Below are 26,239 nucleotides of genomic sequence, written 5' to 3'. Positions count from 1 at the left end.
GGGGGGGGGGGGCGAAATGCGAATATTTAGTTATTATTGTCGTTAATGTTATTTTTAATATTTTTTATTATTTAAAAAAAAATTGAGTGAATATTATTTAATCTCGAATAATATCTGATAATTTTTTTTCTCAATTCATTTTAAACCGACTTTTTCCAGTATACGAAATTTGTTTTGAGAGCTATGGGCGATCGCCCCCTTCGTCCTCCCATCTGCCACTGCGTTTAGTTACATCTTCATTCTCTTTGTTTAATCGTATATTATGCATTTATATTTCTATTATACGATTAATCATTTGCTGCCATTAACTACTGATTAGAAACCATTTTTTCAGTGAAAGTAAAACAATGAGATAATCTTGGTCTTGAAAAAAGTTAACGAAATTTTATCTAAAGAATAAGGAGATGTTCATTATAATAATTTTTTTAAACTAAATTTGTGTATATGCAAACAATTATTGTTAAATAAATGCATATTAAAAATCACTCGTTATGATTATGATGATTACTATTACTCCACATTTCTTTCTATCTCTTCCTTATTCCTTATCAAAGCACTTCTAAAGTTCTTTACACCGATATAAAAGATATATTCGAAACTTATGAATAATTTATCTTTATTGAATAATTTATCTTTACACCTACTTGATGTGCGATTACGCTTTACGATCGTAAGCAGTTGATTGTGTATACTCGAAGTTCTTTATCATCCAAAGATGTGAGAGTGATCGTCGTTTCGTACAATAGAGGAGTCGTTGGTAGAATATGCATGGTCATTGGAACTTGCTGGTTGGATGACCTCACATCTAGACGTACATGTATTATTAAAAGTCTATTAGAGACGTATACAATTTACACGTAAATTGGAATACATGTGTATAGTATTTGTAGAGACAATGAAAGAAAGATATATCTCAAATTATATTATCGAGCGCGGAAGAAATTACATAGAAAAGAATTAATTTTTTTCGTATAATATAAAAAACTCGATTCTGTTTCTTAATTAAATAAAAAACAGAATTATATCCTATTTTTACATCTTCAAAATTTAATTCTTGTATTCTCTCTTTTAATCGTTAATTGTAATTCAAATATTGTAGATTTATATTTAATTTACATAAAATATTGATTCCAAATTATCCAAGAAGTTCATAGGTGAATGATAATATAAGACTACATTTTTTTGTAATTTTAAAAGAGGTAATAAAAATAAATTTTTTTTCCACTCAAAATGCCTTTTCAAATAAATTATCTTGTGTGAAAAGCAAATAAAGCATACGTCCCGAGTCTTACTTGCCTTGTATAGTGAGACTTTCTGGTAGAGTAAGAGGACTCGATTTATCCGAAATCGTAACTTTATACGTTACAGCAGTGTTAAAGACATGAACAAATTCCAGAGCTGTAGAATCAGTGTCACCTCCCATCAACCACTTTATTAATCGTAGCTCGATGTGGGTATCTAAAGCAATAATTAAAAGAAGATTAAAAACTGAATAAAAAAAGGTAGTAATATAAATGACAATTGTTTGTCCTGCAAAATAAATATACATTAAAGAGTAATTTAAAAAAAATCTAAATAAGCGTTTTAATATTTTCAGATGTCATCCTACATGAATTACCAGGATTAACGTACTCAAATATTTAGACCAGAACAGACGTTCCTGCGAGTCGAGAGTTTTTCGAAACATCTCGGCTACACATCTCCGCAGCTGAACATTGCAGGACGGTATGGGTACGCTAATGTTAAACGAACAAGTATCCTTGATGCCGCTTCGCTGATTTGAGCAAACGCATTCTCCTTGAGCCGACCACTCGACAACGATGTGATCATTGACCGACGTTTGCCAAACGGAATTTATCTGTTATGAGAAACGTATAATTTTACAAGATTTCGAGCATTTTCAATTTTTTTTTCCATTTCCCAGATCTTAAGTTTTCTCCGCGTTACTTATAGACGACTTTGTACTTTCGTTGGCCGTAAAACAATTCGCTCGTAATTATCAAGCGCTCACTTGAATAATAAAGTCACCCGTTTTCGCTCGGAAAATCAACCAAAACGTTCGTTGCTTAGGCGTGATGCACGCTACACTGATCGATAAATGCGTCTCCGATGCATCCTCAGCGACGACTATCGAGTCCTGATTCAGGAAAAGCCTTCTTGGTATTTTTCTTGTTCGCAGTTCGCACCATCGTGTCATTTTTAGGATCGCTAAAAATATCCGTGTTACAATTATGTCGCGCATAAAATTAAGAATAACGAAGCAATAACAAAGACAATGATTAGCTTATCTATATACAAAAATAATTAGGAAAGAACAATGGCCAATAACAAGCCATTGATATATGCTATTTAAAAATAAATAAATCTTTATATGTTTAACATTAAAAAAAACACTGAATTTCGACTGTGACAGAGTCGAGTAATAAAAAATTAAGAGACTTACATTATTAAAATGGTAAAATAAATAAAATTTGAATGTAATAAAAAATGATACGAACATTATAAAATCTGTTTGAGATAAAATCGCTTAATAGACTTCTCAAACAGATAGGCCAGCAACACACAAATATCTTAAAGTTGTACTTAAGAAAATTTTAAAGATTCTATTTTTTCTTACAGGAATGGCTCGGCCGTTCGTCCGTTATCCATATATCGTATTCTGCCGCATTTCGATACGGTACATCGATTTTCAGATTTGTCTCGACGATCTGGTACAGTTTGCTGCGTACCGTATGTTTGCTTGCAATTCCAAGATTATCGATATCACCTTCCAAGACGATAGTTTGATTTCTTCCGAAATGTGATCCAATAGCCCGTCCGCAAAGCACCAAGTACGCTGTCGATGAATTAATAAATCCGATATCGCACGTCAGAAAAATCTTTTTATTTTAAATCATTTGCAGGAATTTTATTTTAATTAAATATCAAAAGAGTAATTACGAAGATGCTTTAAATTTTTCATTTTGTTAAATTAAATGATCAAATGTCAAATGAATAAAGAATCTAAAATAAATTAACACTTTACCTCTGATTTTCCGTATTTTCTTAGCATGAAACTGTATTTGTATTTGGCCGCTGCCGTGCGCGTTTAAATGTAAGCCCGACACGGGTTTCAGGATGGTAAAAAACTGATTGACATCGTTCGCGAGCAACAATAAATAATTTACAGTATTATCCGTAGGATTCGAAACGCTTATTTGCTTCGTTACGGTTTGGGACAGCGGACAGTTAAATTTGATCTGCAATAATAAAGTAAATAACATACAGTAATGTTGCTACACACGTAATATGAGACTGGCCGACATTCAAAATTCGTTCTTATATTTAAGATGGTTTTAAGATATCATAAACCAATCACAGGCCGGTATTTCTAATCAGTTTTTATATTTTAGGTCACATAAATACAGTTTTACAGTTTTATAAACCAATCACACACAGGACGGTTTTGAAGGAAAAGATTGTGAATATCGGCCTATATGTTTTAGGATTAAAGCTTTCTATTTAGAAAGTATTAGTAAAAATATTATAAGGTATTATAATGTAAGAAAAATAGAGTATAATACATAAAGGGATATTAAATTTATGAATTTCCTTTTCTTACAAACCTTGGCGCGAGGTACATACGTCGGCAAAGCTTGGAAAAGATGGACAACCAACATTAACATTTGCACTTGATTCGGATTAATCAGTTGCATCGGCGTAATCATGAAGCCAAGTCGTATTTTCTTCCAAGCAGTGACTAGGCAAATAGCATTGTGCAGCATCTATAGACGATATTGCGAAAATTATGTAGTTTGCAATTATAAACATGTACGACGATTAAAAATTGAAGATATAATATCTGATTGAAATTTGGAACGTTTCTGAAGCGATTTAAAAAAAAGAAACGATTTGTCCCATTTCTTTTTTCTACTTTTACGGTTCGTGTAGCCGTAATCTTATTAATTCACTATTGTTTTAAATCTCGAATTTTAATGTACACAATTTTGATCATTTCAATCTTTAATGTATAATCTAATATACAGATTTTTTGGAGTCAAACGCTTGACGTTGAATTACCTCTTGTTTGTGTTTCGGGCAAATGTACAAAGTGCTGAAGCACTCGTCGATGAGGAAGGGACAGTAGGCCGCGGTGACTGCGATTAACACGAGGCCGTCCGACAAATCACGATGAAAATTTTGAATCGCTCGTTGCTCGGCCACATCCTGCTTTTCTCGCGGATTCAAAATTACACGGCGATCGGTCATCCAATCTCGCACGCGCTGCTGCTCGTAATGATATCGCAGCCAAGCCAGCAAAAACTTTTCTTCCGAGCAACGATCATCGGGAGCGAGTTCGTAGCCCGACGAGTTCACGATACTCTGAATGGCCCTCTCGTGGAGCTCGTATTGCCTCGGCAAGCTGGGGGAAAGGGTGTATCTCCAATTAGAGATGCGATTGTAAAATTATTACGTAACGCAATAACGAACCTCGAAACAGACGATACCATCGATTCCCGATACACCGTGGATCTCCTCGAGGGACGCGGGGACGACGACGTCCAGAATTTGTGCTCGTGTATTCCGCGGAGCACGAAACACTTGTACGTCTGCAAAATTACGTCCAACCAACATTGCTTGTTCCGCGATTCGAATAACTGTTGCGACAGCCGTTCGCGTGGTACACAGTTCGTATTGAAAGATTTTTTTCTTCTTCGTGTCTGTAATGTAATGAAAATTAACCATAGCCAGATGAAGTCGTATTTTAGTTAAAAATTATTTGTATATGTATATTGGATTAAAGGCCAAATCTTGTCTATTGTCATTCTAAACGAAGAGATCATGACTCGCAGCTTATAACTCATTAACTAACATTACTCTGTACGATGTCAATGCTAATTAAATAGTCGTCGTAATTGAGGAGAAATTGCGGCGAAACGTGGACTAAATACGCTCCTTGAGACAGAAGAAAGTCGAGCATCTTATTAAACAGCTGGAGAACATAACCGATTCTTTCGATGTCATTTTCAGGTAACAGCTGCTTCGATCTTCTTGAATGAAAAAAAAAACAGCAATGTACTCGCGGCGAGGAAGCATGCATATATAAAGCATGAGTATTTCAATATTACAATTCTCCTAAATAGGTGCGAATTTTTGGTCCCATGAGCGATTCGAGAACATCGATAAATGACAGCATAATCGAGCTGCTTTCCTGTTTAGAATTTCCTACGTGTGATATTTTCTTCGTACGGAAGTGCGAAAAAGCTGCCGTAATGCCATTAGGAATGTTTGGATAAAAACGAAATTCCAATGGCCCCGAATACATCCATTCTTCCACATTCGTCATTATTCTCTCCACGTGTTTCTCGTATTCACTAGTAAAAATTAATAAATGTAAGACATTTGTCAATTCGCTTCTATAGAATGTTAATTAACTATTAAATTGGTTATTCTTATAAATATTCAGCAAATCCTTAAAATCGGGAATGCTATAAAAAATATTGTGCTTCTAAAAATTAAATAATAAAATATTTATATACATCTTATTTCTTTTTATCCTACGCTTTTATATTTTCTCACAACAATTGTTTATATTAAAATTGTTAACTAACTAATTATTTTAATTTTCATTAATGTAAAGAGATCTGCTTTATGTTAAGCTCTGATCTGCTTTAAGTTTTGTAGAAGAACAATTTAACGTACCACTTTAAGTTTTTTCAGGAAAATGTATCTTTAATTCTGGCTCTAATTTTCTCTCAATTCATCTTAAGTTTTCTAATTACGACGTTTTGTATTTTTTTAAACTTACCCATTTCGACTGTCGGCGGGATAGCTAGGGTGCAATAATTTATCGGAGTATCTGCGATCCCTTGCTCCGAAAGCAACAGAAAACACGGAAGATCTTCTACGAATCGACATCCGTTTTCCATTTATTTGCATATTTTTGTCTATTTCATTATTATTTATTTCTTTCTTCCACTGTACTCTCGAATCTGTCGTTTCATTGACAAGACTTCTTCTTCGATTACCAAAATGCGACGTAATGCTGAGTCTCGGCTCGAATTCGAATAACTCATTCTGGATTTAAACAAATAGGTCATATAAACTAAAGTATATATGGCAAATGATTGTTCTATTATCTAAATAGATGCTTTATAAAGATAAAAATACACTAAAATTTAATATCACAGTATATTTTCTTCAAATAAAACTATAAAAAGGATTAGAGAAAATACGAACCATTAAGTCATAATTATTTCCAAAGAATGAAAATTAGAATTGATATAATTCTGATAAATTCAATCTCGAGTGCCACACATAAAAGAGATTGTAAACGATTTATTTTTATAATTTATGTCAGAATTTACGATAGAATTTTATTCATAATGTTATATACTTTATATACATATATGTGTAATATACATTAAGTATGAATATATGTAGTTATTTGTAGAATACACGTATGTCAAAATATACGACATATAAAATTACAAGCTGAATTCTATCTTTAAATCTGATATAAATTATATATATAATCTAAAGTGAGTTTTTCGCACAAAGTTATAATAAAATTTTAGTCTGATTTTAGATCGTTTAAAATGAAATCTATGCCAATCGCGTTTTATTAAGATTTATTCACGAATAAGTAAACATTGTTATCATCGTATTTACGATAGCAAAATCTGAATTTAGCGAAATTATATCGACGATCATTTCCTACTCTGAGAGAGAAGTATTTGTTACATGACAAATTGAAAAGTAAGAAAATAGAAACGCACGTATCTGTGTGTATAAGGAATTTCTCCATTGTCGTAATCGTCCTCGTCCAGGCTGTCCGATGATACTGATGGACACGAGACGCGCTTCTCCGAATATCCGGCGTATGTCTTATCAAAGCTGGACTTCATGAAATGCATGTACGTCGTTAACAAATTATTATCCGCTGTTGCATATACCGTTAAAAAACACCCGGCAAGATGCTCATCATCCGCGAATTCAATAGTTAAGCAAAACGACACTGGTCGATCGCTCTTGAACGTTACTCTTGCTTCCAGTTCCACGTATCTTGCAACAAAAAAAAAACAATTTCAAATATTTGTATACATATAGAATGTATGTTGCTTCAGTTAATTGGCGCGATCGAAAGTAATAAAGTATAAAGTATGAGTCTCCGCTACATCAATATTTAAATATTATTAGATCACAATTGTTCATTTTTTCAACGTTACAAATTCGCGTGAAAAAAAATGCTCCAACTCACGACTGGGGAGGGACGACGTTGCCGTTCGGAAAGTCGACGCGTAACAACTCGTCTTTGTAATCGCCGCTGCATCGCGGCGTCGTCAAAAAGTTCGGCCGTACAAACGTCGTGTTATCAAAGTGCCTCGCGCGGATCCTAAACTTTTCCTCCGCCGCCGTGCCGAGTGGAACAGGCGTAAAATATATCTCCGCCGGCTCGACGTCGATCGAACTGGCGGGGAACTCGCCGTCGAGACGTAATTTATTGAAGACGCCGTCGTCGAGCTCACCGCGAACGTATATCGGCGCTACCGCACTAAAGCTGCCGCGTTTCCTCGGCCTGAACTCGAGAACGAAGAAGACACCGTCGCCGGGACGTAGGGTGCACTCGATCGAATCTGGCGTTCTTCTGATCTCCGTGCCGCGAGACCACTCTATGGCGAACGGGCAATCAGTTTTGTTCAATTCTTCGATATCTATCGACATAACTATATCCCTCGGCGTCGCCCGATTCTCTATAAACAACTCATCGGACAGCTGATGAAGAATAAAAGAAATGAGCTTGTGAAATGCCTCAATCAGATGTAGAAATTTTTAATCACTTAATATAAAACTGTTTAGCTTAGTATCTAACACTTACACAGCCTATACGAGAATAAAAATATTTTATCTCATTGCATAGGAATTTTTCCTCCATATTTTTTTACACGTTTTTTTTCGCATGAATCTTTTTGTGCTACAATATTTTTATACTCGTATTTCTGGTTTTCGTTTTTTATTTCATCAGCACGTGCAGAATTGTACTTCGTTTGTCGCAGCGTTGAATCGAAACAGAAGTTTGCTGAAGACAATAACGTGGCCAGCCACAGTATAATCGATAGATATAGTCGGCAGCTTATCAGGCAGCGGCGTCATGGCAAAGCCCGGTAAATGCGCGTAATGACTTTCATGCGGTTTCAGAAATTCGATCGGTCGAACGCTCTTGGGATTCAGCATCGATACCGGACCGAGCAGTTGATTTATCACGATCGGCAGATAGAAAGCGTAGCTGGCCAAATCGACCGGTTGAAAGTGAAGATAGAGATTCTGACTCGCACCTGGGGCGATGGTTATCTCCTCCGTACCTTTTCGAATTTATCGAATGTACAAATAGCAGTCAAATTATCCGATTTATTAAATAAACTAATAATAATTTTCACTGACTAAATTATTACTTGTTGAAGTTATTAATCTTCGTTATTAAGCCTCGATCTACAAAAGGTGTAGCAGTAAATCTCTAGCATTTCCTCTAAGCTCTAAACTGTGCCTTTTTTCGGAAGCAAAACATTTCCGGCGCCGTCTTAAGCCGTAATCCTTAAACTTTAAACAAGCTTGCCAGATCTCAACTGTAAAGTTTAGAGCTTAGAACAAATTAACGTCACAACTCAGAGCTCAGAGTAAAAAGTTAAAGGCTTACTTACACCTGTTGCGGATGGGGCTAAGAAAATTCGAACTATTCTTTATTGAAGATATTTTTAAGTTTCGTTATTTTTATACTGCCGAGTCAGTTTACTTATTTCCGAGCTCTTGTCATTTGTCGACAGAGAAACGCGAAATTCGGGATGCTCTTCCAACAAAATCTGCAGTTTCAATAACGTTGTTCCAACGTTCGTGGCTGTTATCTGATGAGTTTGAAGGGCATCGACGCTGAGGCGTTTTATGCCTATTCGCTGCGGCAGAAGCTTCATTCGCGGAAACGATACGTTGCCGCTTATCTTATACTGTAACTGTAGGCACCCTTGAATCGTAACGGCAATTACGGTAGTAAAGCGACAGCAAACGTCGAGGGTAAGGTACACCTAAGCGACAACGAATGTCATTTGCATACTACGAAGTATTATCGTACTGACACGGAGAGAATCGTACCTCGAGAATCGCGATACCGCGCGGCGGTATTTTCCCTCGCAGCGGATTAACGTTGCAACCGCGTATCAGCGACTCGCTATCTATCTCGTACGTCATCTCGTTGAATTCGAAGTTCTGGAGAACGGCGATCACCTTCGTCGGCAAATTGAGAGGTATCTCTCCGAGATTCGCGTTGCCGTTCGCGAATTCGACTCTCGGCGCAAATCGCGGCGCGCGAAGTTGCAGAGGCACGCGACTTCCGCTCTCGCATATCATCATCGCTTGAGCGTAATTATCCCTCGCGTTACTGTACTCGTAGTACACGTAAGCGTGTAAAGCAGAGTTACCGCGCACGGAACCCGATCTCGGTTCTACGTGGAATCCAGACGTCGCTAGTACTTCCCACCTGTCAATAAATTTATTACTTTATGCCGAGCGTGTTTTTTTTTACTATTTTAATTGTATTCGAATTTTACAAGATTTATCGAGATTACAAGTGAACATTTAAAAAGATTCAATTATTCTTTATAGTTAAGCACTTAAAAATCTCTCGTTATTATTGAGATATTGATTCAGGAAGAAACTATGTCAGATGTGTGGATTTCAAACTCACATATTAATATTAGAATGATCTGCCTGAGAAACCTCTTATTTATTTAATCTGTATTTTAAATACATATAGACTGCTGTATTTGTTTTTTTAGTACATTTTATGTATATAATTGTCTCAATCATTTTGAAACTATCTATTTATTAAACACAAATTATCATCGTTTACACAGAAAGAAATGCATTTTTACCTGAAACGTATTTTCGCATTCAATCTATTTGTAATCTGGACAACAGAGGCCATTGGTTGATAAACCTCTCCTCTCGACCACTCCTTCCCAAATTCAATCTCCTTTTTGTCGATATACAGTTGCTTGTGAACGATGCAAGCGGTAATATTGAGCTCGAAAGAGTGATGGTCATTAATCACATAATTGATATATCCGTTAAACTTGCCAACTCCGTCCGCAAAATACTCGATTAATTTTGTCATCGTCGAGTCCGGTTGCAAGATCATGAAGTCACCTTCCGGAAAGTGGATGCACTTGGTTGAGAAGCTTATTAATCGTATCATCACTGGCATGTCATTCGTGTTCTTTACAGTCAAACGACGATAGTTGAAGCTATTCGGTGCTACCTACCAATCACTCGATGTCCATGATTAAAATAATTTAACGAGCTTCTGTGAAAATCATTGCTCTTGTTCGTTCATTATAACAAAATCGATTAAAAATTTGTTTCGTGTAAAAGTCTTAATAAAAGTTTTTACGTAATAACTAGTAAGAAGGGGGCAAACAAAAAAAAAGAGAAAAAGCATTAAAAACAAATGTTTACGACTTGCAATATCTCTCTCGGAGGAGTAAGTTCTCTTTTTAAAATAATAAGTTTTTAAACAATTTCTTGTGATTTCAAATTTGATCAATTTTACGAATATATTATATTTTGGATTACCTACCGTTCCAAAGGTGAAGGTGCTTGGATAAATGCGGACTTTGTATATTTGTAAAGGCGATAAAGGTATCAGTACAGCTGCGTTGGTGGCGAAAATCGATTTCTCGAGCGGAGATCTTACGTTTCCGTCAAACCTATTTATTATTTTCGAATAGTCCTTATATAACATCTTCCATTTGGGTATGCGTAAAAGGCGTTTCATAATTTCCTCGTCGTCATCGTCCACTATTATCTTTGGCGAGCTTCTTTTACCTTTATTAAAAAATTAATTTTTAAAATGTTAACAAAATTCAAATCTTTATCAATTGAAATATTTAACATAGGCTTACTTAATTGTTCCTTCTGGGACTTGAATATAATATTCACCGTACATTCAACGAAGTAACATCCAACTTTTATTCTTTCGATGCATTTTTTCGACGCGGTCGAATCGTAAGAATCTGCTGCGACATTGAAGAACAACTTGAAGGAACGCTCAACTGTAAAAATAAATTATGAGCTGGAACCTCGCATCAACTCGTTGGGCTACAAGATTCGACAGCAGGTCCAGAGACACGAGCGCGATTTAGTGAAATAACAAAATGCAAAAATTTTTGTTGATAAAATAGAAAATTCATACGGAAGAAAAATTTTAATTACTGCTCTCTTTGCCGCAAATTTTAACAAGAACTTCGATCGACGTTTTCGGCTTGAGCTTCATCCAATTCGGACAACAGTGTGCAGCTGAATTCGGCGCGCATTCTAGATATATCGACGCAACGGCGGAGGGATTTGTCAGACGAAGCACGCGCTGCGATATCTGGCCGACAATTAAGTCTCCAAAATAGAGAATGTCAGGTTCGAGATACAATTGTATCGCTTCCACTTCACCGGAAAGACAAAGCTTTATCACGTCGCAGACTCCTGAATCAGTACTTGACGCGCAGGACATTAACACGGATGAAGTTTCGATTATTGAATTTTCTATTAAAATTTATAATAAAGTAATCAATTACGTATATTACGTTTATTATATAATTATTAGAAATTATTCGAAAAATTCAAGAAAAATCATCGAAAGATGTCATTTATGTATAAAATAAGAATGAAAGCTATATTAATAAAATTTTTTAAGATATAAATTAGTAAAGAAAATCACTTACGTAAGTAAATTCTTTGTAACAATGCATTATCCATCGCGATGTCCTTTACAGAATCAATTCCTGTCAGAAACATTATTTATGTAAAGATTCATTCAGTTGATCTCAATATAAAAAAAATTAAAAGAGACACACTGATGACATCTTCCGATTCTGTACAATGTACCCTGACTATTCTAATAAACTGCATGAAATCGCTATTCTTCCGACTTGGATATTTATTTGCACGTTTCGTCCATTGCCTTTGCTCTTGTTCCTTTCTCTGTTGCGGTAATATATTTATTGGCGAAAATCTAGAAGTATTTATTAGATATTGTCTTTTAATACAACATATTTATTCCTTTTAATAGATTTCATTCAACGATGCGACAGTCGAACTTACTTTACTTCAAAGATGATACCTTGAAATGGATTTAATCGCCCTTCAAGCGGATGTATTTCAAAGACACTATAAGTCGGATATTGCTTGCGATCGATGTCCTGTAAAAATAATTTTAGTGGAATCCACTCATTATGTATGAGTCAGATCGATTGAAAGCGTAAGTCAGGCGGGTTTGAATATAAAGTTTAAATTTATTATTATCCCTATTTGAACAACGTTCTAGATAGAGTTTAACACAGATTTAAATACAGAGTCAAAATAATTACACGTCTAAGATCTTTCAAGCACCGTTTTCGATAATTCGCCACTGGCTAAAATTTCTACTTTGTAGGAACATTTCCCAGTGAGAAATGATCGCCAATTCGATGTCGAATCGACATCAATACGGTGATTTCGACATCGATTCGGCATCGAATTGAAGGCCATTTCTCACTGGGTCGTTTCGTACCCGAATGCATTTTACTTCGTTATCGACTTCACCGAGGACAACGTAACTGGAGGCTCGAGACGAAAGATTACGCAGGACGAAGGTATCATATCTACAGGTATTCTCTACCGTAGGTGGAAAATCGATGAGAGTGAAATCTCCGGTTGCGTTCCGGTGATAAACTACCAATTTCGGTACGATGACGCTCACCTTGATGGGAACGCGGATATTGGGAATAGATTTAATCCTGAAAAAGTTTATACAAATAATTCTTACAATGATAAAAATTACGGTAACGAATAGAAAGGATATTTTACCAAAATTCGCTGTAAAAAGTGCCTTCATTTACGCCCATTAACTCGATTTGAAGCTCTACTTCTTTTTGCGGTTTGATTCTTCCCCGAAGAGGTTTTATTGCTAAGTCTAGATCATTTTGCCCGAGATCAATCGAAAATCTGAAAAATTTTGGAATTTTATCGAATTATTTTATATGAAATACTTCTTTATAATATTCAAGTTTATTTCTCATTTTAATAAAATAGAAATTATTCGAAAAATCTGATTATTTTTATAAATATGAATTAACTCTAATCAGATTTTTACAAATCTAAAAGGCAATATATTTTTTTGTTCTTAAAAGAACCTATTTTCAAGCTATTTTCAGTTTTTCATTTCTTTGTTGTATAAAAGAACATAATTTTATGTCGTCTATAAAGACGACATAAATTATTTCCATAATCAAAAATTATGTTCTTTTATATATAACAATACATTATATACAACAAAGAAATGAAAAACTGAAAATAGCTTGAAAATAGGTTCTTTTAAGAACAAAAAAATATATTGCCTTTTAGATTTTGTTTCTAATGTTAGAAAAATTTTCATAATTAACGCGGATACCTGGTGCTTTTGTTTCCTTCATTACGGATTGTTACTATTTTTATACCGGACGAATAGCCAATGTCGATAGTACCAAAGTCTATTGATTTCGGCTCGATGCTGATATGTTCGGTGGCTAAGATAGATACCACGTGATAATCGAAAACCTTTCCGTTGATCTCGATGGGAATTATTGCATGTGATATGGACGTTTGTTTGAACGTGTAAGTCACATATGTTGTTATACTTAATCCAGGACTCACCCGTATACCACTTTTCAAAGTTTTCACTTGAAAAGCCTGTCGAGAAAGGAAAACAATCAATAAGAATTATTTTTTACTTTATATTTCTTACTTCATGAAGTTTCTTATTTATATAACTTATTCATGTCAGGCATATTTACTATGGAATTTAGCTGACAAATTCTGATAAGCGCAGGTTTATACCCGATGTTCTTGATAGTAATACGATGTCGATACGTAACCCCCTCGAATGCTTCATTGAATTGTATATGACTCGGTGATATGTACACGTCATCGTACCTTATGCCTGTTGCTAACTCATCTGTAGTGAGTGCTGTCTGCATTTTCTGCCCCTCTTGTATCGATACGATCGATTTTTTACGGCTTTTTGTGATCTAATATTAACATAGTAAATCCAGTATATATACGCCGCGCGAGGATTTACGCCGCAGAAGTCAGAAAAAATAGAAGAAATAAAACTAATTTTCTCGCAACCACTCTGTTGCATGCCTTTATGTTATATTAATATTGTGTTGTGATTTCTGTTTTTTATTGTTAATATTTATAAAATTATTGTAAGTTAAATCGATTTATCATAATTGTTTTAATTTTATTATATACTTATATACTTACGGCTGTCGTTGAAAGATTCGTCATGCTGACGTATAAATGTAGAATTGTAACATTTAACTATCAAATAGATATTCACCGATCAGGTAAATTATTTCAAAGATGCATATCTTTAATTAATATCTTCAAAATTATAAACCTTATTTCTCTTTTGACATATTGTCAATATTCATGCTATTCATTTCTGCATTGTATACTCGAGGGAAAATATTCTTTTGTTTTTGGGAAAAGAAAATGATAGAAATGGCATTTAATTTATCGATATGATTGTATCGATAATTTATACAAATAATAGAAACGGCATTTAATTTATCGATATAATTATCTCGATAGCTTATACAAATAATAAAATTTTTCAAATTAGGTATATGCGTGCACATTACACATATGTATACATACGTATACTTTAAGATATATTATTAATTATATATATGTATATATATATATATATATATGACATACACATTTATTATTTAACTTTAATTTTATTTAAATATATATTATAATTGAAACCAATTTAGAGTTGCTTAAACAACGATGTTATCGCTGTTTGGTTGTCGATCAAAGTTAGGTAAGTCGATTGCAGGTACACTCTCAATAACTTCGTGAATCCAATTAGTGTACACCGAAACCTATAATAACATCAAACAAAATGGTATATGTATATGTAATAATATATGTATAATCTATTAATAGTGTAAATTCTGCGATATATTAATTACGTAATATATTCATTTAATAATATTATAAATAACATAGTCTATTAATATAATCAATAATTATTATTATACACAATGGAATATTATAGAAAATACATATAACAAAAAAAGCATTGACAGACTTACTTAAGAATAACTTTATATAAGAATAATTATGTTAATATACCTTCGTGAAAACAGCATAGAAATTCGGATCGCATACGTTGGTACCCAGTTTCCGTGGACTCACGGAAACGACTCCGTGAATTTCCCAGATACTGGAATTCGGTCGCTGAAGCACCAAACCCCCGCCGCTGTCTCCATTGCATACCCCAGTACCATTCGCCCATCCGGCGCAAAAGGAAGTGTAAGTCAGATATTTTCGAAAATCTCTGTTTTGATTTCGGCGACACTCGTCGTCGGAAATGATTTTCATTGTAGTCACTCTCAAGACTGAACTAAACGTGTCGTTCTCCGTTAGCCCCATACCTGAAAAATTTCTCAGGTTCTAGAAACTGTTAAGAAATTCATTTATTGTCGCCAAATTACACGTTAGCGTCTTGAATTTTTAACGCATTAAATAAGAAATTTATAATCTTTTTAAGTAAAAACATTTAATTCTCTCGATAATTTTACTCTCTAACTTTAATAGGTTTTTAGTGCAAGATTCAGATTTACCAGCAACTAATCCAAGCCCACCGTTTCGCTGATATTCCAACAATATCGCGTCGGATTGCCAGGGAACGCAAACCGGTCCGACGGCCGAGTTGATAGTTACAGCTCTCTTCAAAATCAGCAACGCGATGTCCGAGCCGTAATTACTCTCGTGATCTTGATACGCGTTCTGCAGCTCGACGCTTTCCACGTCGATCACCTGCGCGTTTTCCCCTACTTGATTTAAGTCACTCGAGAGAATCCCGAAAGCGACGCGCATCGTGTCCGCCGCGGTTTTCCAGACGCAGTGGCCGGCAGTTAACACGACGCGTTCCGCTATCAACGTACCGCCGCAAAAGAATCTCCATTGACCGTCCTCGTGCGAGAAGAGGGTGGCTTGCCATGGCAGGGTCTCTTCTTCTTTTTCGACGCTCCACCCCTTTACAATCAGTGCTGCCGCTAAGAGTTAACATTTCTTGTACAAGTTAAATAAATTTATATTACTGTTTTATATTTTTTGTGTATTTTTAATAATTTGCATTATATAACGATTAAAAAACTAAGAATACATTAAGGAGTTCTAAAATTTGTGCATTTGCCTCACAAATATGATGATTAATCTTGAACAATCATAATTCATTGGTTCTAAAAATAGAAATTATAATCTTACTTGCTATTAAAAAATTTAACTTTAATTTAAAATTGTTTTATAAATGACAATTATATTAATGTTTTCATTAAAAATGAGCAATAAGTCGATTGTCAAACCTGTGGAGTCCCTCATCCCGCAGACAGGAGTACAACTCAGGAGCGATTGGCTCCACGTACCGTCGTGAAGGCACATAACACTGGAAGATCCTTTACGACGCTCGTAAAACGCTGGGCACTCGAGGAAAACCCGCGAGCCGACCGGGAGGGCCCGGTCGCAGGGCAGCCATCCCTTGTGAGGACCCCACATCGCCTCGCATCGTCTAATCGCATCGTGCGCTTCGGACGGTGCCGGGCACGTTATTCCTTCAGTCTCATTTTCTTCAAATGCATTACGCGATCAATCGTCGATAAATCATTTATTTGACAAATAAGAAAAGTCCCCGTTTTTTTTCTTTGATCGTGGAAAGAACGTTACTTACTGAAGGTGCAACTCGGAATAGCGGGAAACCACCTGTTGTTTTGACAGTAAATTTCACTGGCACCTTGCAGGGTGCCTTCGACGTCGCAGGTGTAATCGAGACGCGTGAGTTCGGGAATAACTTCGCCCGGCCGACATCTCGAGCATCCGCTTACGCTGTAGTGTGTTCCCGCTTTTGCGGCGGGCAATCGGCAGGCACCGTCGGGCAACGTTATCCCGCACAGCGACTCGTCCTCGTCGCTCCAGTCGTGACAGTTAAGTTGAGAGTTACACCTCAGCTCCGGTCGAATGCATCCGCCGTAAGCGCATCGGAACCAATTTTCGGGGCATCTGTAGATGAGGAACACTGGCATTATTAATGATTTCTATATTGTGTAGTGTCACAAACAGTATAGTTTTCATATTTCGGAAATATTGAAAATATAGATACTTCGCAAAGAATTTCTTGTTAAAATAACTTGAATAAAATAATTCGAACTGCAGACCATAAAAATTCAATTTAAAAATCACTGATCCCCTAAAATTGATTAAAAAAATATTTTAACCGTAAAATTAAATATGGAATTACTCGATCGGGAGTTATTCTATGTGTACGTACTCACGTGTTTCGCACAATTTTGCACTTTCATCGGACGCATCTGCGCAATGCCGAGTACCATCGCACACTTTAGCTATCGGTAGGCACTGCCGTCCGTTCTCGCATGCGAATTCTAGGTCTCTACAAAAAAAAATGGGAAATAGACTGTTTCGAATTTTAGCTAAAGACTGTTAAGTCGACAGGAAATAAATTAATTAACCAACCGGCATTCGTACTGCGAACATTCTCGATCCTCACAGTCGGCAGCCGCGCACGTGCTCGAGTCTTCGTCGGTGCCGTCGACGCAATCCTTCACGCCGTCGCAGATCACTTCCTGATGAACGCAACCGCCGTACGAGCAACGGAACGTGTGCTCGGGACACGTATGCTCGCGGCAGACCGTCGCATTTTCATCGCTCCCGTCGGAACAGTCTCTGTAGCCTGATGGAGAAAACGTAAAGATAAAATTTTACAAGTACGAAACGAAGTAAAATTACACTTGTCCTTATATCGCATTGACCTTATGCCGGGTCAACTTAACTCGTTGTCCAAAATTAATCTGACGACTACAGACCGTTGCACACCTGGGCGAAAGGTATGCACTCCTGATAAACGGTAGAACATTGGAAATCTTTGTCGGAACAAATGTCGTCGGCGTCCCGGTCGCAGGCGATCTCGTCGCTGGCGTCCACGCAGTCCGCCAGACCGTTGCATCGCGCCGTGCGACTCACGCAGGCACCGTAATTGCATCTGTACATGTACGTGGGACACCTACGAGAAAGAATTAATAATAATATATAATATTTTCCGACTTCAAATTACTGTTCAAATTACTGGAATATTCTGTCGATTGCGCTGAGAAAAATTGCATAATGCATGCACGCGCGCGCGCGCGCGTGTGTGTGTAACGGAGATATAAGATCCACAAAGGCATTTTTTCCGAGATATTGAAAACACTTTAGCAGAAGAATGCCTCAGCGCTTTGAAATAAAAGAATCGAATAGATATGTAAAAAGTGTCCAAGACTCCTCTCGAGTCTACGACAGAGTGTAAGAGTCGTTAAGTAAAGGAAAAAAAAGCTTTATCTGTGCTTTAAACATTTTATATCTTTCAGTTGGAAGAATATCCGGTTCTTTGCGACGTTCCCTGTTTGGTGACTAATGGCGAAAGTTAACGGGAAATATCTTCTTACACAACGTGACGGCACAGTGTCCCGACTTCATCCGACGAGTCCGGACAATGAGGGATACCATCGCAAACGTCCGCTAATGGCATTACGGTGCCGTCCACGCAAATAAATGTCAATGATGAATACACTTGGCTGCTCTCTTCTGTGGTGGCGCGTATCCTATTAAATCCTGCAAACTCGCGAATATTAATAATGACCACGTCGCGATTACGTCATCACGCACGCAATATCAACGTACTCTTTGACACATACGTCGAGATTAAATATTCTCAATATAACGCGAGTCACTTTACTACGTGCTAACGTACCGAGGATCGTCGCAATTAGTGTCAATGCGATCATCCCTAAAGTGTAACCGCTATTTCCAAAAATTAAAATTAGCTTCTTACGACGCAGAAATAGTCAAACGTAGCCATCGGCAACTGTATATATATCCGTAATTATCTGACGAATTATTCTGACACTCGTACGTGCATAATTTTTATAGCAGCAAGGGAAATTGCATACTTTGTTCGTTCAGTCACAATAGAATATCGTGTGAATGCTGTTTCCCTTATTATCAAAGACAAAAAGACTGTAAAGCATTGTGTTACGTTATGTTTCCAACATACAAAAGTAGGTTCGCGTTGATCATTTTCTTTATCTCTACCGAACGATGAAGGATTCGGAATTAGAGTAAAGTAAATCCTTAATTTATAAAATTTATTTTAGATATGACATTTACATAAATAAGTCTTATAAAAATTAGATTAATGAAATTATGAATTCAACTTACTCTAAATCCTTCAAAATTTTGTTATCGTTGCGTACCGCAAGTTTAGCTTACCATCTTTTATTTATTGATCAAATAAAGTCCTACAATACCTATTGGCTATTGGAGATAGTCAGTTCGTATTATCAACAATTGTACTATCAACAATGTTGACTTAAGATTTACAAATTACACTTCTCAGAACAAATGAATCTTAAGAACCTACGTCAATACTTGTCTTCTCTGTACTAGAAATCCAAGCAGAATTTACAAATTTAAATTGAAACATATTAACAACCATCATTTCGTCTCGAAGGAACTGCGTTCTTTGATATTTAGTCATCAGTAGGCTGACTACTTTCACGGAAAGCTGTCGTCATCTGATAAGCGAGTAATAACGCTGTTGTGTATCTTGGAATACTCACTGACTCAACATTTTTCGTATTGACGTAATTAAATATAACGCCTATTCGTATGGAAATATTAAAGACATTTATTGAGAATTAATGAAAAAAATAAGTATCATGATAATAGATACCAAAATAAAAAAACGACACAATGATTTAAATTTTGTATCCCGATAAGCATTATAATTACATCTCAAACTACCGATTAACCGTCGATGCACTAGGAGTGTGAAAAATTTAAATTTCTATAAATTTTAAAAAATATTAAATTTTAAAAAAATATTACGCGTAAATTTCAAACAAATTAATGTTATGACAATTGGAATTGTCGTACTAAATTAGTATACTTACAATAAATATAGCATGAGATATTCCACATGGTTCGTTATGTTGATTTTTTCCACCTGGTTCACGGAGGGTTAATATAATAAAATTCTCCTAATGCATACTTTAATTTATTTATGTTTAATTACAAATATATTATAATTTATTAATAAATTTCAGTTATATTTATTATAAAATTATGTGTAGAATTTCATCGGCTTTAATACTCTTGAGGTACAAATCCTTCGAAATGGTCTTGTGATAAATGCCATGCTGTTTCCACAATCAATGGGTTGCGGCAAACGATCCAATCTGCGAAGGATAGAGCAACATGGTTACAGAAACCGACGATAGTAATACATCGGTGTATGTGTATATTGGGCGTGTGCGTTCGTTATCGGAGGTTTCTTATCATTTGCTTCATGTGAAGAGGCACACCTAGTTCCTCTTTTGCTAAACGTAGAACCGGTTAAATCGCTCCAGTTCGTATCAAACTGTCGTTGGATATTGTCTCCAGATTAACAATGAGGAATCTCTTTTGGGTAATTTTGCTCGTTGCAGTTGCACGTGCGCAAGAGACATGTAAGTGAATTTGTTTGATCGAATGTTTGATTGAAATGACCTATTTACTATTTAAATGCAGAATTAAAAATTCAGAAGCTATTTAAAATTGCATGATAAATGCGATTTTATCATCAAATATCTTATATTAATGAAGCTCTTTTTAGAAAACATGTTTTAATAGCTTCTTAAATATGTAATATTAAATATTCGGATTTAGTTTCTCCTGTATTTTCTGAAAATATTCCGCAAATAAAAAAATTAATCTATTATAAATTTGCTGAAAGCTTTATGTGTCGTGGCAAAGTCCGATTCGTTACGTATTGATAATGAGATTAATCGAGATATTACTCATATTAGAATTATACACAAAATATAAAATATATGCAACTTTTTTAAACAATTTATATTATTGTACAAGATAGTAGAATGTATAGATATCAAAATATATATCAAAGTAAATAATCAAATCATAATGACGCGATAAATATGTAATAATTAATATTACCATTTGTACATAAAAAATTAAAAAAAGAACAAAAAATGATATATATTTAAATACACGAAAGAAAATTACAAACAGTGATTCAGTGAACGGCAATTCCAAAAAAGAATTTTTTCAAACTTTATATTTATATTAAAAGAAAAGATAAAATAAAAAATTTACATATAATATGTTCATTTTCATCCAGTTAAGATGTGTGAACATTTAAGTATACGATTAACTTTTGAGAAGTTTGAGTCAGCAATATGTGATAACACTTATTCTTTGCATTATTAGACATTATCGCAAACATCAGATAAATATATATCTTGAGAATGATCAAATTATACTTGATTGCAATTGATATAACATGATATCTTAGTAGATATAAAATATGTTACAGTTATTATTTCATATTATATGTAATATTGATATAATATTACGTAAAGCACACCAAGGTAATGCATTGCCTAAAAGGATTAATATATCTATATCGTTATAAAGTTAATCTGTTTTTGTCTTAAATTTTTATGACGCTGGATACATCATAAACTGACAAAATGAAACTTGATGATGCAGTAAAATGCAGAAGATCAAATATCTAAGATAATGATAACACTTTAAGAATTATCTTAATTAAAGAGAGCTTGAAGTAAATTCGAACCAAATAATCGATAAAAATATATAAATATTTAAAATATACAAAAGATTAAAAAATAAAGAGTATTTCGACAAATCATTTTCTCCTTCTTATTTTTATATAATCAATTATCTAGTTAAATCATGTAATTGAATTATTTCTACTTTGTTCTTCTTCTTTTATTTTATAATTTGATGATATCTAGCGTCAAAGTGTTGACACATCTTGCCTGGTAACTGAGCTTGCATTATCGATTGATTTGCGATTTTTCAGACAAATTCTGCGCACCTGTCGACGTGGTAAGCGATACAGCGTGTTTCGCTCTGCAACGAGGAGACGTAGTATCGTGTTTGAGCGTTGCGGACAGCGCCGAGTGCGCTATTCGCTTAGCTCAAGGCGAAGTCGATTTTGGTGTCTTCAATGCGGAAGAATTGTTGTTGGCATATCAATTCTATCCATCTAACATCCAACCTATTCTTCAACTGAGGCATAAGGAAAAACAGCTAGGTAGATAGAACTTTGAGAAGAATTTATATAATAAAATTATTACACTTGCTGCGACATTATATTATTAGATGTACAGACGAGCGAAGCTTGAATTCGATTTATAATTAGCAATAAATACGAAATTATTAGATATCAATGCATATAAAATTTTATCGAGTTAAAAATCAATAATTAAAAACACAATATTAATAATAAGCAATTAAAATGTATTCTTTAAACATTTTTAAATATGACTTTTCTGAAATTACATTACCACTAACAATCTTCTCTGTAACTTAACGGAAACCCAAAATCAAAAAGTTTTGACCCGTATTTTTTAATAGTGTTTTATCGAGTATTAAATAAACGTTAAATTGATTGATTATTAAAATAAATATTAAAATAATAACTGCAGTATTTTCTTAAATTGTTGAAAGCAAAAACCTAAATTTAGTTATATCGCACGTTTAAAAAAATACATATATTAACAAAATTTAATTTTTACAGAGGAATTTGAATTCAAAACGGTGGCAGTGATTCCCAAAGATGATATGACACAGATTGAACTACCTCCTGGCGAACGTCTCAAACGTTTGAGAAATAGTGGCTTTTGCCATCCTGGTTTCAGCAAATCTCAATGGCTGAATGATTATATTCTCAAGTATTTTGAAAACAAAGTAAACCCTCCACAGTGCCAAGATGACGTGACCATTATCGAGAACGAGATCAGAAATCTCAGGAATTTCTTTGGAAAAGCTTGTAGGCCAGGTGAATGGGCCTCTGATAGCTCTTTCGATCAACAGCTAAGTGAGTCGATTTTTTTTATGTTGAAATGAACTTATTTTTTTGATTTTACATCAATTATATTAATTATCTATTATAAGCTTCTACTTAAAAAAGAGAAAATTTTAAATTATTTTAAAAATAATATAAGTTCAAGAATAACTGTTTTAAAAATATATATTATCAATAAATAATATAATATTTCTTAGAGAGGAAATATCCAGAATTGTGTGCTCTTTGTGACAACAAATCAAATTGTAGTTACAATATTAAACAGCATCACGGACATATCGGAGCTTTGCAATGTCTAACTCGTGGTAATGGTAAAGTGGCATACGCAGCGCTTCAGTACGTTCAGGAATACCTCGGAGTAAGTAAGAATATTTCATTTCTTTATTTAAAAAACGGTTACAGTCGCAATCCGTATAATTACCATGTACAGTTATTAATTATATTAATTACTTCCTGTATGTTCTAGAGAAATTCATCGTATCAATTTTTATGTCCAAATGGCAACGTTCTTCCTTTGTCCACTGAAAGCCCTTGCACATGGGTCAGACAACCGTGGAGCGTCGTCGCAGCTAGAAAGTAAGCGAGCAGCAGCATGGATAAATGAGAAGAAAAGCTCTCCTTTTTATTTTTCGAGAATATATTCTGAAAATTGCACAAGTTTTATTTAGGCTCCTTTTTAAGAATAATTCGCTTTGGATATATTTTGATTATAATTCTCTTTCTTCAGAGACATCGCAGACTCTCTTAAGTCTAATTTGTTCACATGGATAAAACATCCGGAGAAAGAGCAATGGAAAATTACTTTAAGACAACTTATAGAAGAGGATAGCTCGGCTTACGAATTGGAGAAAATATCCATGGCTTCGTACTTGAGCAAGGGAAGGGACATCGATATCGAGAACATTCAAACCTGCGGCAAGCACATTCGTTGGTGCACGATCGGCGATCTGGAGACCAACAAGTGCAAGTGGGTGGCGAAAACGGCGAAGGCTCTCGGTGTGTCGCCGAGCATTTCTTGCATCAATTCAAATTCCACGTTTCAGTGTCTCCACGATATACAAGAAAATCGAACAGACATAATGGTCATTGATTCCAACTACGGTTTCCTGGCGCGAAAGTAAGCAGAAAATTTAAAGTGTCGACGAAACTTTGAGAAACAATTATACGTGTGTGAAATTATGGTATTATTTGACATTTTCTTTTTTCTTTATTTTGCTTGCAGCGTTTATGGCCTGTCAACCATTCTATACAGCGAAACCGAAATGGATAAGAACAGCGTGACAGTCGCGGTGGTGCGTGAGCCTAGAGGCGACAATTATCCCATAAAGAGCTTTCACGATTTAAAGAACAAAAAGGCGTGTTTCTCGGAGTACGGCGGACTCAGTTGGTTGAGCTTCATCAATGTCGCTAGGACCAACAATATCATCTCACCTAAATCCTGCGACTATCCGTTATTGGTGTCCAGACTCTTGTCTGGCGCTTGTGCACCCGGAATAAAAGATTCCGATCACTCGCGCACCGGCGTCCCCCCGGACGTGGCGTCCAAACTGTGCTCGGCTTGCAGATCACATTATAATACTACGTCCTGTGAAGCGAACAAAAATAATCGCTATTACGGTGACGTAGGAGCTATGAAATGCATCGATGAAGGAGTCGGTGACATAGCGTTTATCGAGTTGACAAATATTCATGGTAAAAAGCAATCAATATTATTATTATTAATAGATATATAGAAGCATAAGAAACATTTCTGATCAATTTTTTTAATTTTAGAAATCAATATTTTGCTGAATATACTTTCAATTTATCAATTTTTTAAAATATTAACGCGATTATCTTTTTTAATTTTTTTTTGGTAATATTTATTTTAAAATTGCAGCTTTTTATTCGTGATCATAGAAAATATCTTTGTTTAAAATTTGAATGATGCTATGCACTAGTATTAATATTTTTATTTAAAATAATCAATAATTATTAAATTATTATTATATAGGCCTCGTCGATTCGGAAACGGATAAATACCGTATTTTATGCAAAAATGGAAGCTTGGCCAAAAATGCAGGATTTAAGATTGATGAACACTGCGCACTATCGGAGACCATCGACAGTGAGGTAAATAATTTTTTTGAAAATAATTTAATATTAAACAAAAATATTTACATTAATCATTTAAATGTATCCATTTAAATGTATGTATGTATATATAAAGTAAACTCTTTATACATAATTTAGTCAAAATTTTCTATGGAAAAATTAAGAAATCGAATATTTCTGTTAAATATTACCGATTTAGTAATTGTACTATTTTACCGTTAATTGTTGAGTACGAAAGGTTTATGTATACGAAAGTAACGAAAAATATACTGATACAAGGCAAATCAAAATGTCAATTTTGAGATATATGAAAAAGATTATATAATGTAAACGTCAATGTTTAACATTTCTTTTGCACAAATCGAATAAATTGTAATATTCTATCAGGTTATTGGTAGTAAGAGAGATGCCACGCAAATCTCTAGGACAGATATTACTCTGGCTCTATTAAAGCTGGAAGATTGGCTAGGATATCGCGTAAACGCACGAAGACCAATTCACATTTACGGACCATTCAACGGCACATTAGATCTTCTCTTTAAAGATTCCTCGGCCGGTTTGGTTTCCACATCGTCGGAGAAGAAGTCGGTGCTTGCCTATAAAGAGCTTTTGAATCACGTCGAGACGTGCTCCAAAGGTTCTTTCGCGACCACCGCTAATTTCATCTTTGTAGCCCTGGTCGCACTTTATCATCTTCTTTCTGGTCACGTACACTAATTTTCTCTGCATTGTATTAATTTCAACATTTACAATATTTACGTAATATCTACGCAATTGTCATACATTATACTTTTAAATGTAACTTCTAAGCGTTGATCATTTTTTGTATCTTTTACAAAGAATAAAAGCACCATTCCTACATTCCTTTATTTTAGACACTAGAATAAAAAAAGCTATTATTACTTTTCTACTAACTGAATTTTTATTCATGTAATATAAACCTTTTAGTACACATGTACATACATATAGGGTAAAGTAGCGTAATTTGGTCATAGCGTAATTTGGTCAACAACATTTTTTATGCGCTGCAGTCGCACTTGACAGTTGTCGTTTATGTCATTAAATTGTTATTGTATTAGCTCACTTTTGACTAAATACAGAGCTGAATAGATGTGTTAATTTTTGCTCGACAGAGATCGGAAGAGCACA

The 26,239-nt window shown here is 34.9% G+C and overlaps 3 protein-coding genes across 5 annotated transcripts in view; 1 reads left to right on the top strand and 2 right to left on the bottom strand.

The window, feature by feature from the left end:
* Window positions 1–14,512, bottom strand: part of LOC105452479 — a 31,302-nt gene extending 16,790 nt beyond the window's left edge. Inside the window, exons 1-29 of one of the 3 annotated variants that reach the window (XM_011693600.1) lie at window positions 14,305–14,512; window positions 13,833–14,066; window positions 13,451–13,728; window positions 12,868–13,005; window positions 12,572–12,797; window positions 12,124–12,221; window positions 11,877–12,034; window positions 11,745–11,804; window positions 11,242–11,565; window positions 10,932–11,081; window positions 10,607–10,854; window positions 9,903–10,288; window positions 9,124–9,508; window positions 8,771–9,056; window positions 8,023–8,342; window positions 7,241–7,755; window positions 6,759–7,044; window positions 5,789–6,057; window positions 5,109–5,354; window positions 4,853–5,030; window positions 4,471–4,700; window positions 4,060–4,402; window positions 3,606–3,764; window positions 3,026–3,239; window positions 2,618–2,836; window positions 2,012–2,208; window positions 1,633–1,858; window positions 1,297–1,458; window positions 645–805 (exon numbers count right to left, since the gene is read on the bottom strand). In XM_011693600.1, the coding sequence (XP_011691902.1) occupies window positions 663–805; window positions 1,297–1,458; window positions 1,633–1,858; window positions 2,012–2,208; window positions 2,618–2,836; window positions 3,026–3,239; window positions 3,606–3,764; window positions 4,060–4,402; window positions 4,471–4,700; window positions 4,853–5,030; window positions 5,109–5,354; window positions 5,789–6,057; window positions 6,759–7,044; window positions 7,241–7,755; window positions 8,023–8,342; window positions 8,771–9,056; window positions 9,124–9,508; window positions 9,903–10,288; window positions 10,607–10,854; window positions 10,932–11,081; window positions 11,242–11,565; window positions 11,745–11,804; window positions 11,877–12,034; window positions 12,124–12,221; window positions 12,572–12,797; window positions 12,868–13,005; window positions 13,451–13,728; window positions 13,833–14,066; window positions 14,305–14,328 (6,702 nt within the window). In that variant the 5' untranslated portion in view covers window positions 14,329–14,512 and the 3' untranslated portion in view covers window positions 645–662. The remainder of the gene's footprint in view (window positions 1–644; window positions 806–1,296; window positions 1,459–1,632; window positions 1,859–2,011; window positions 2,209–2,617; window positions 2,837–3,025; window positions 3,240–3,605; window positions 3,765–4,059; window positions 4,403–4,470; window positions 4,701–4,852; window positions 5,031–5,108; window positions 5,355–5,788; window positions 6,058–6,758; window positions 7,045–7,240; window positions 7,756–8,022; window positions 8,343–8,770; window positions 9,057–9,123; window positions 9,509–9,902; window positions 10,289–10,606; window positions 10,855–10,931; window positions 11,082–11,241; window positions 11,566–11,744; window positions 11,805–11,876; window positions 12,035–12,123; window positions 12,222–12,571; window positions 12,798–12,867; window positions 13,006–13,450; window positions 13,729–13,832; window positions 14,067–14,304) is intronic. The other 2 variants (XM_011693601.1, XM_011693603.1) reach the window with 2 other exon arrangements.
* A 288-nt stretch (window positions 14,513–14,800) lies between these two features.
* LOC105452476 (SCO-spondin-like) lies at window positions 14,801–18,702 on the bottom strand. Its single transcript, XM_011693595.1, has 9 exons — window positions 18,552–18,702; window positions 17,934–18,130; window positions 17,584–17,800; window positions 17,381–17,500; window positions 16,784–17,112; window positions 16,422–16,682; window positions 15,678–16,112; window positions 15,187–15,488; window positions 14,801–14,933 (listed from the first exon to the last, which is right to left on the bottom strand). Exons 1-9 carry the CDS (start codon window positions 18,632–18,634, stop codon window positions 14,829–14,831), a joined length of 2,049 nt encoding a protein of 682 aa, XP_011691897.1. The 5' UTR covers window positions 18,635–18,702; the 3' UTR covers window positions 14,801–14,828.
* A 1,746-nt stretch (window positions 18,703–20,448) lies between these two features.
* LOC105452475 (transferrin-like) lies at window positions 20,449–26,004 on the top strand. The gene is made up of 9 exons (XM_011693594.1): window positions 20,449–20,612; window positions 21,989–22,222; window positions 22,709–23,008; window positions 23,194–23,354; window positions 23,463–23,572; window positions 23,724–24,113; window positions 24,219–24,688; window positions 24,990–25,108; window positions 25,478–26,004. The coding sequence occupies exons 1-9, from the start codon at window positions 20,555–20,557 to the stop codon at window positions 25,805–25,807; spliced, it is 2,172 nt and encodes a 723-aa protein (XP_011691896.1). The 5' UTR covers window positions 20,449–20,554; the 3' UTR covers window positions 25,808–26,004.
* Window positions 26,005–26,239: the final 235 nt, after the last annotated feature.

Source organism: Wasmannia auropunctata, unplaced genomic scaffold (assembly GCF_000956235.1).
Source record: "Wasmannia auropunctata unplaced genomic scaffold, wasmannia.A_1.0 LD336031.1, whole genome shotgun sequence".
In the NCBI taxonomy this organism is placed as follows: domain Eukaryota; kingdom Metazoa; phylum Arthropoda; class Insecta; order Hymenoptera; family Formicidae; genus Wasmannia; species Wasmannia auropunctata.
This window is presented reverse-complemented; position numbering and strand designations above follow the sequence as displayed.

Bases quoted from the DNA above. Each gene is read 5' to 3' on its own strand.
- LOC105452476 (XM_011693595.1), bottom strand. From the start codon at position 18,634: ATGCCATTAGCGGACGTTTGCGATGGTATCCCTCATTGTCCGGACTCG. The intron at 17,801-17,933 runs GTCTGTAGTCGT...TTTCTCCATCAG, and splicing joins TTTCGCCCAGGTGTGCAACG to GCTACAGAGACTGTTCCGAC. The intron at 14,934-15,186 runs GTATATTAACAT...ATGTTATTATAG, and splicing joins TCTATGCTGTTTTCACGAAG to GTTTCGGTGTACACTAATTG.
- LOC105452475 (XM_011693594.1), top strand. From the start codon at position 20,555: ATGAGGAATCTCTTTTGGGTAATTTTGCTCGTTGCAGTTGCACGTGCG. The intron at 24,114-24,218 runs GTAAGCAGAAAA...TTTTGCTTGCAG, and splicing joins TACGGTTTCCTGGCGCGAAA to CGTTTATGGCCTGTCAACCA. The intron at 24,689-24,989 runs GTAAAAAGCAAT...ATTATTATATAG, and splicing joins CGAGTTGACAAATATTCATG to GCCTCGTCGATTCGGAAACG.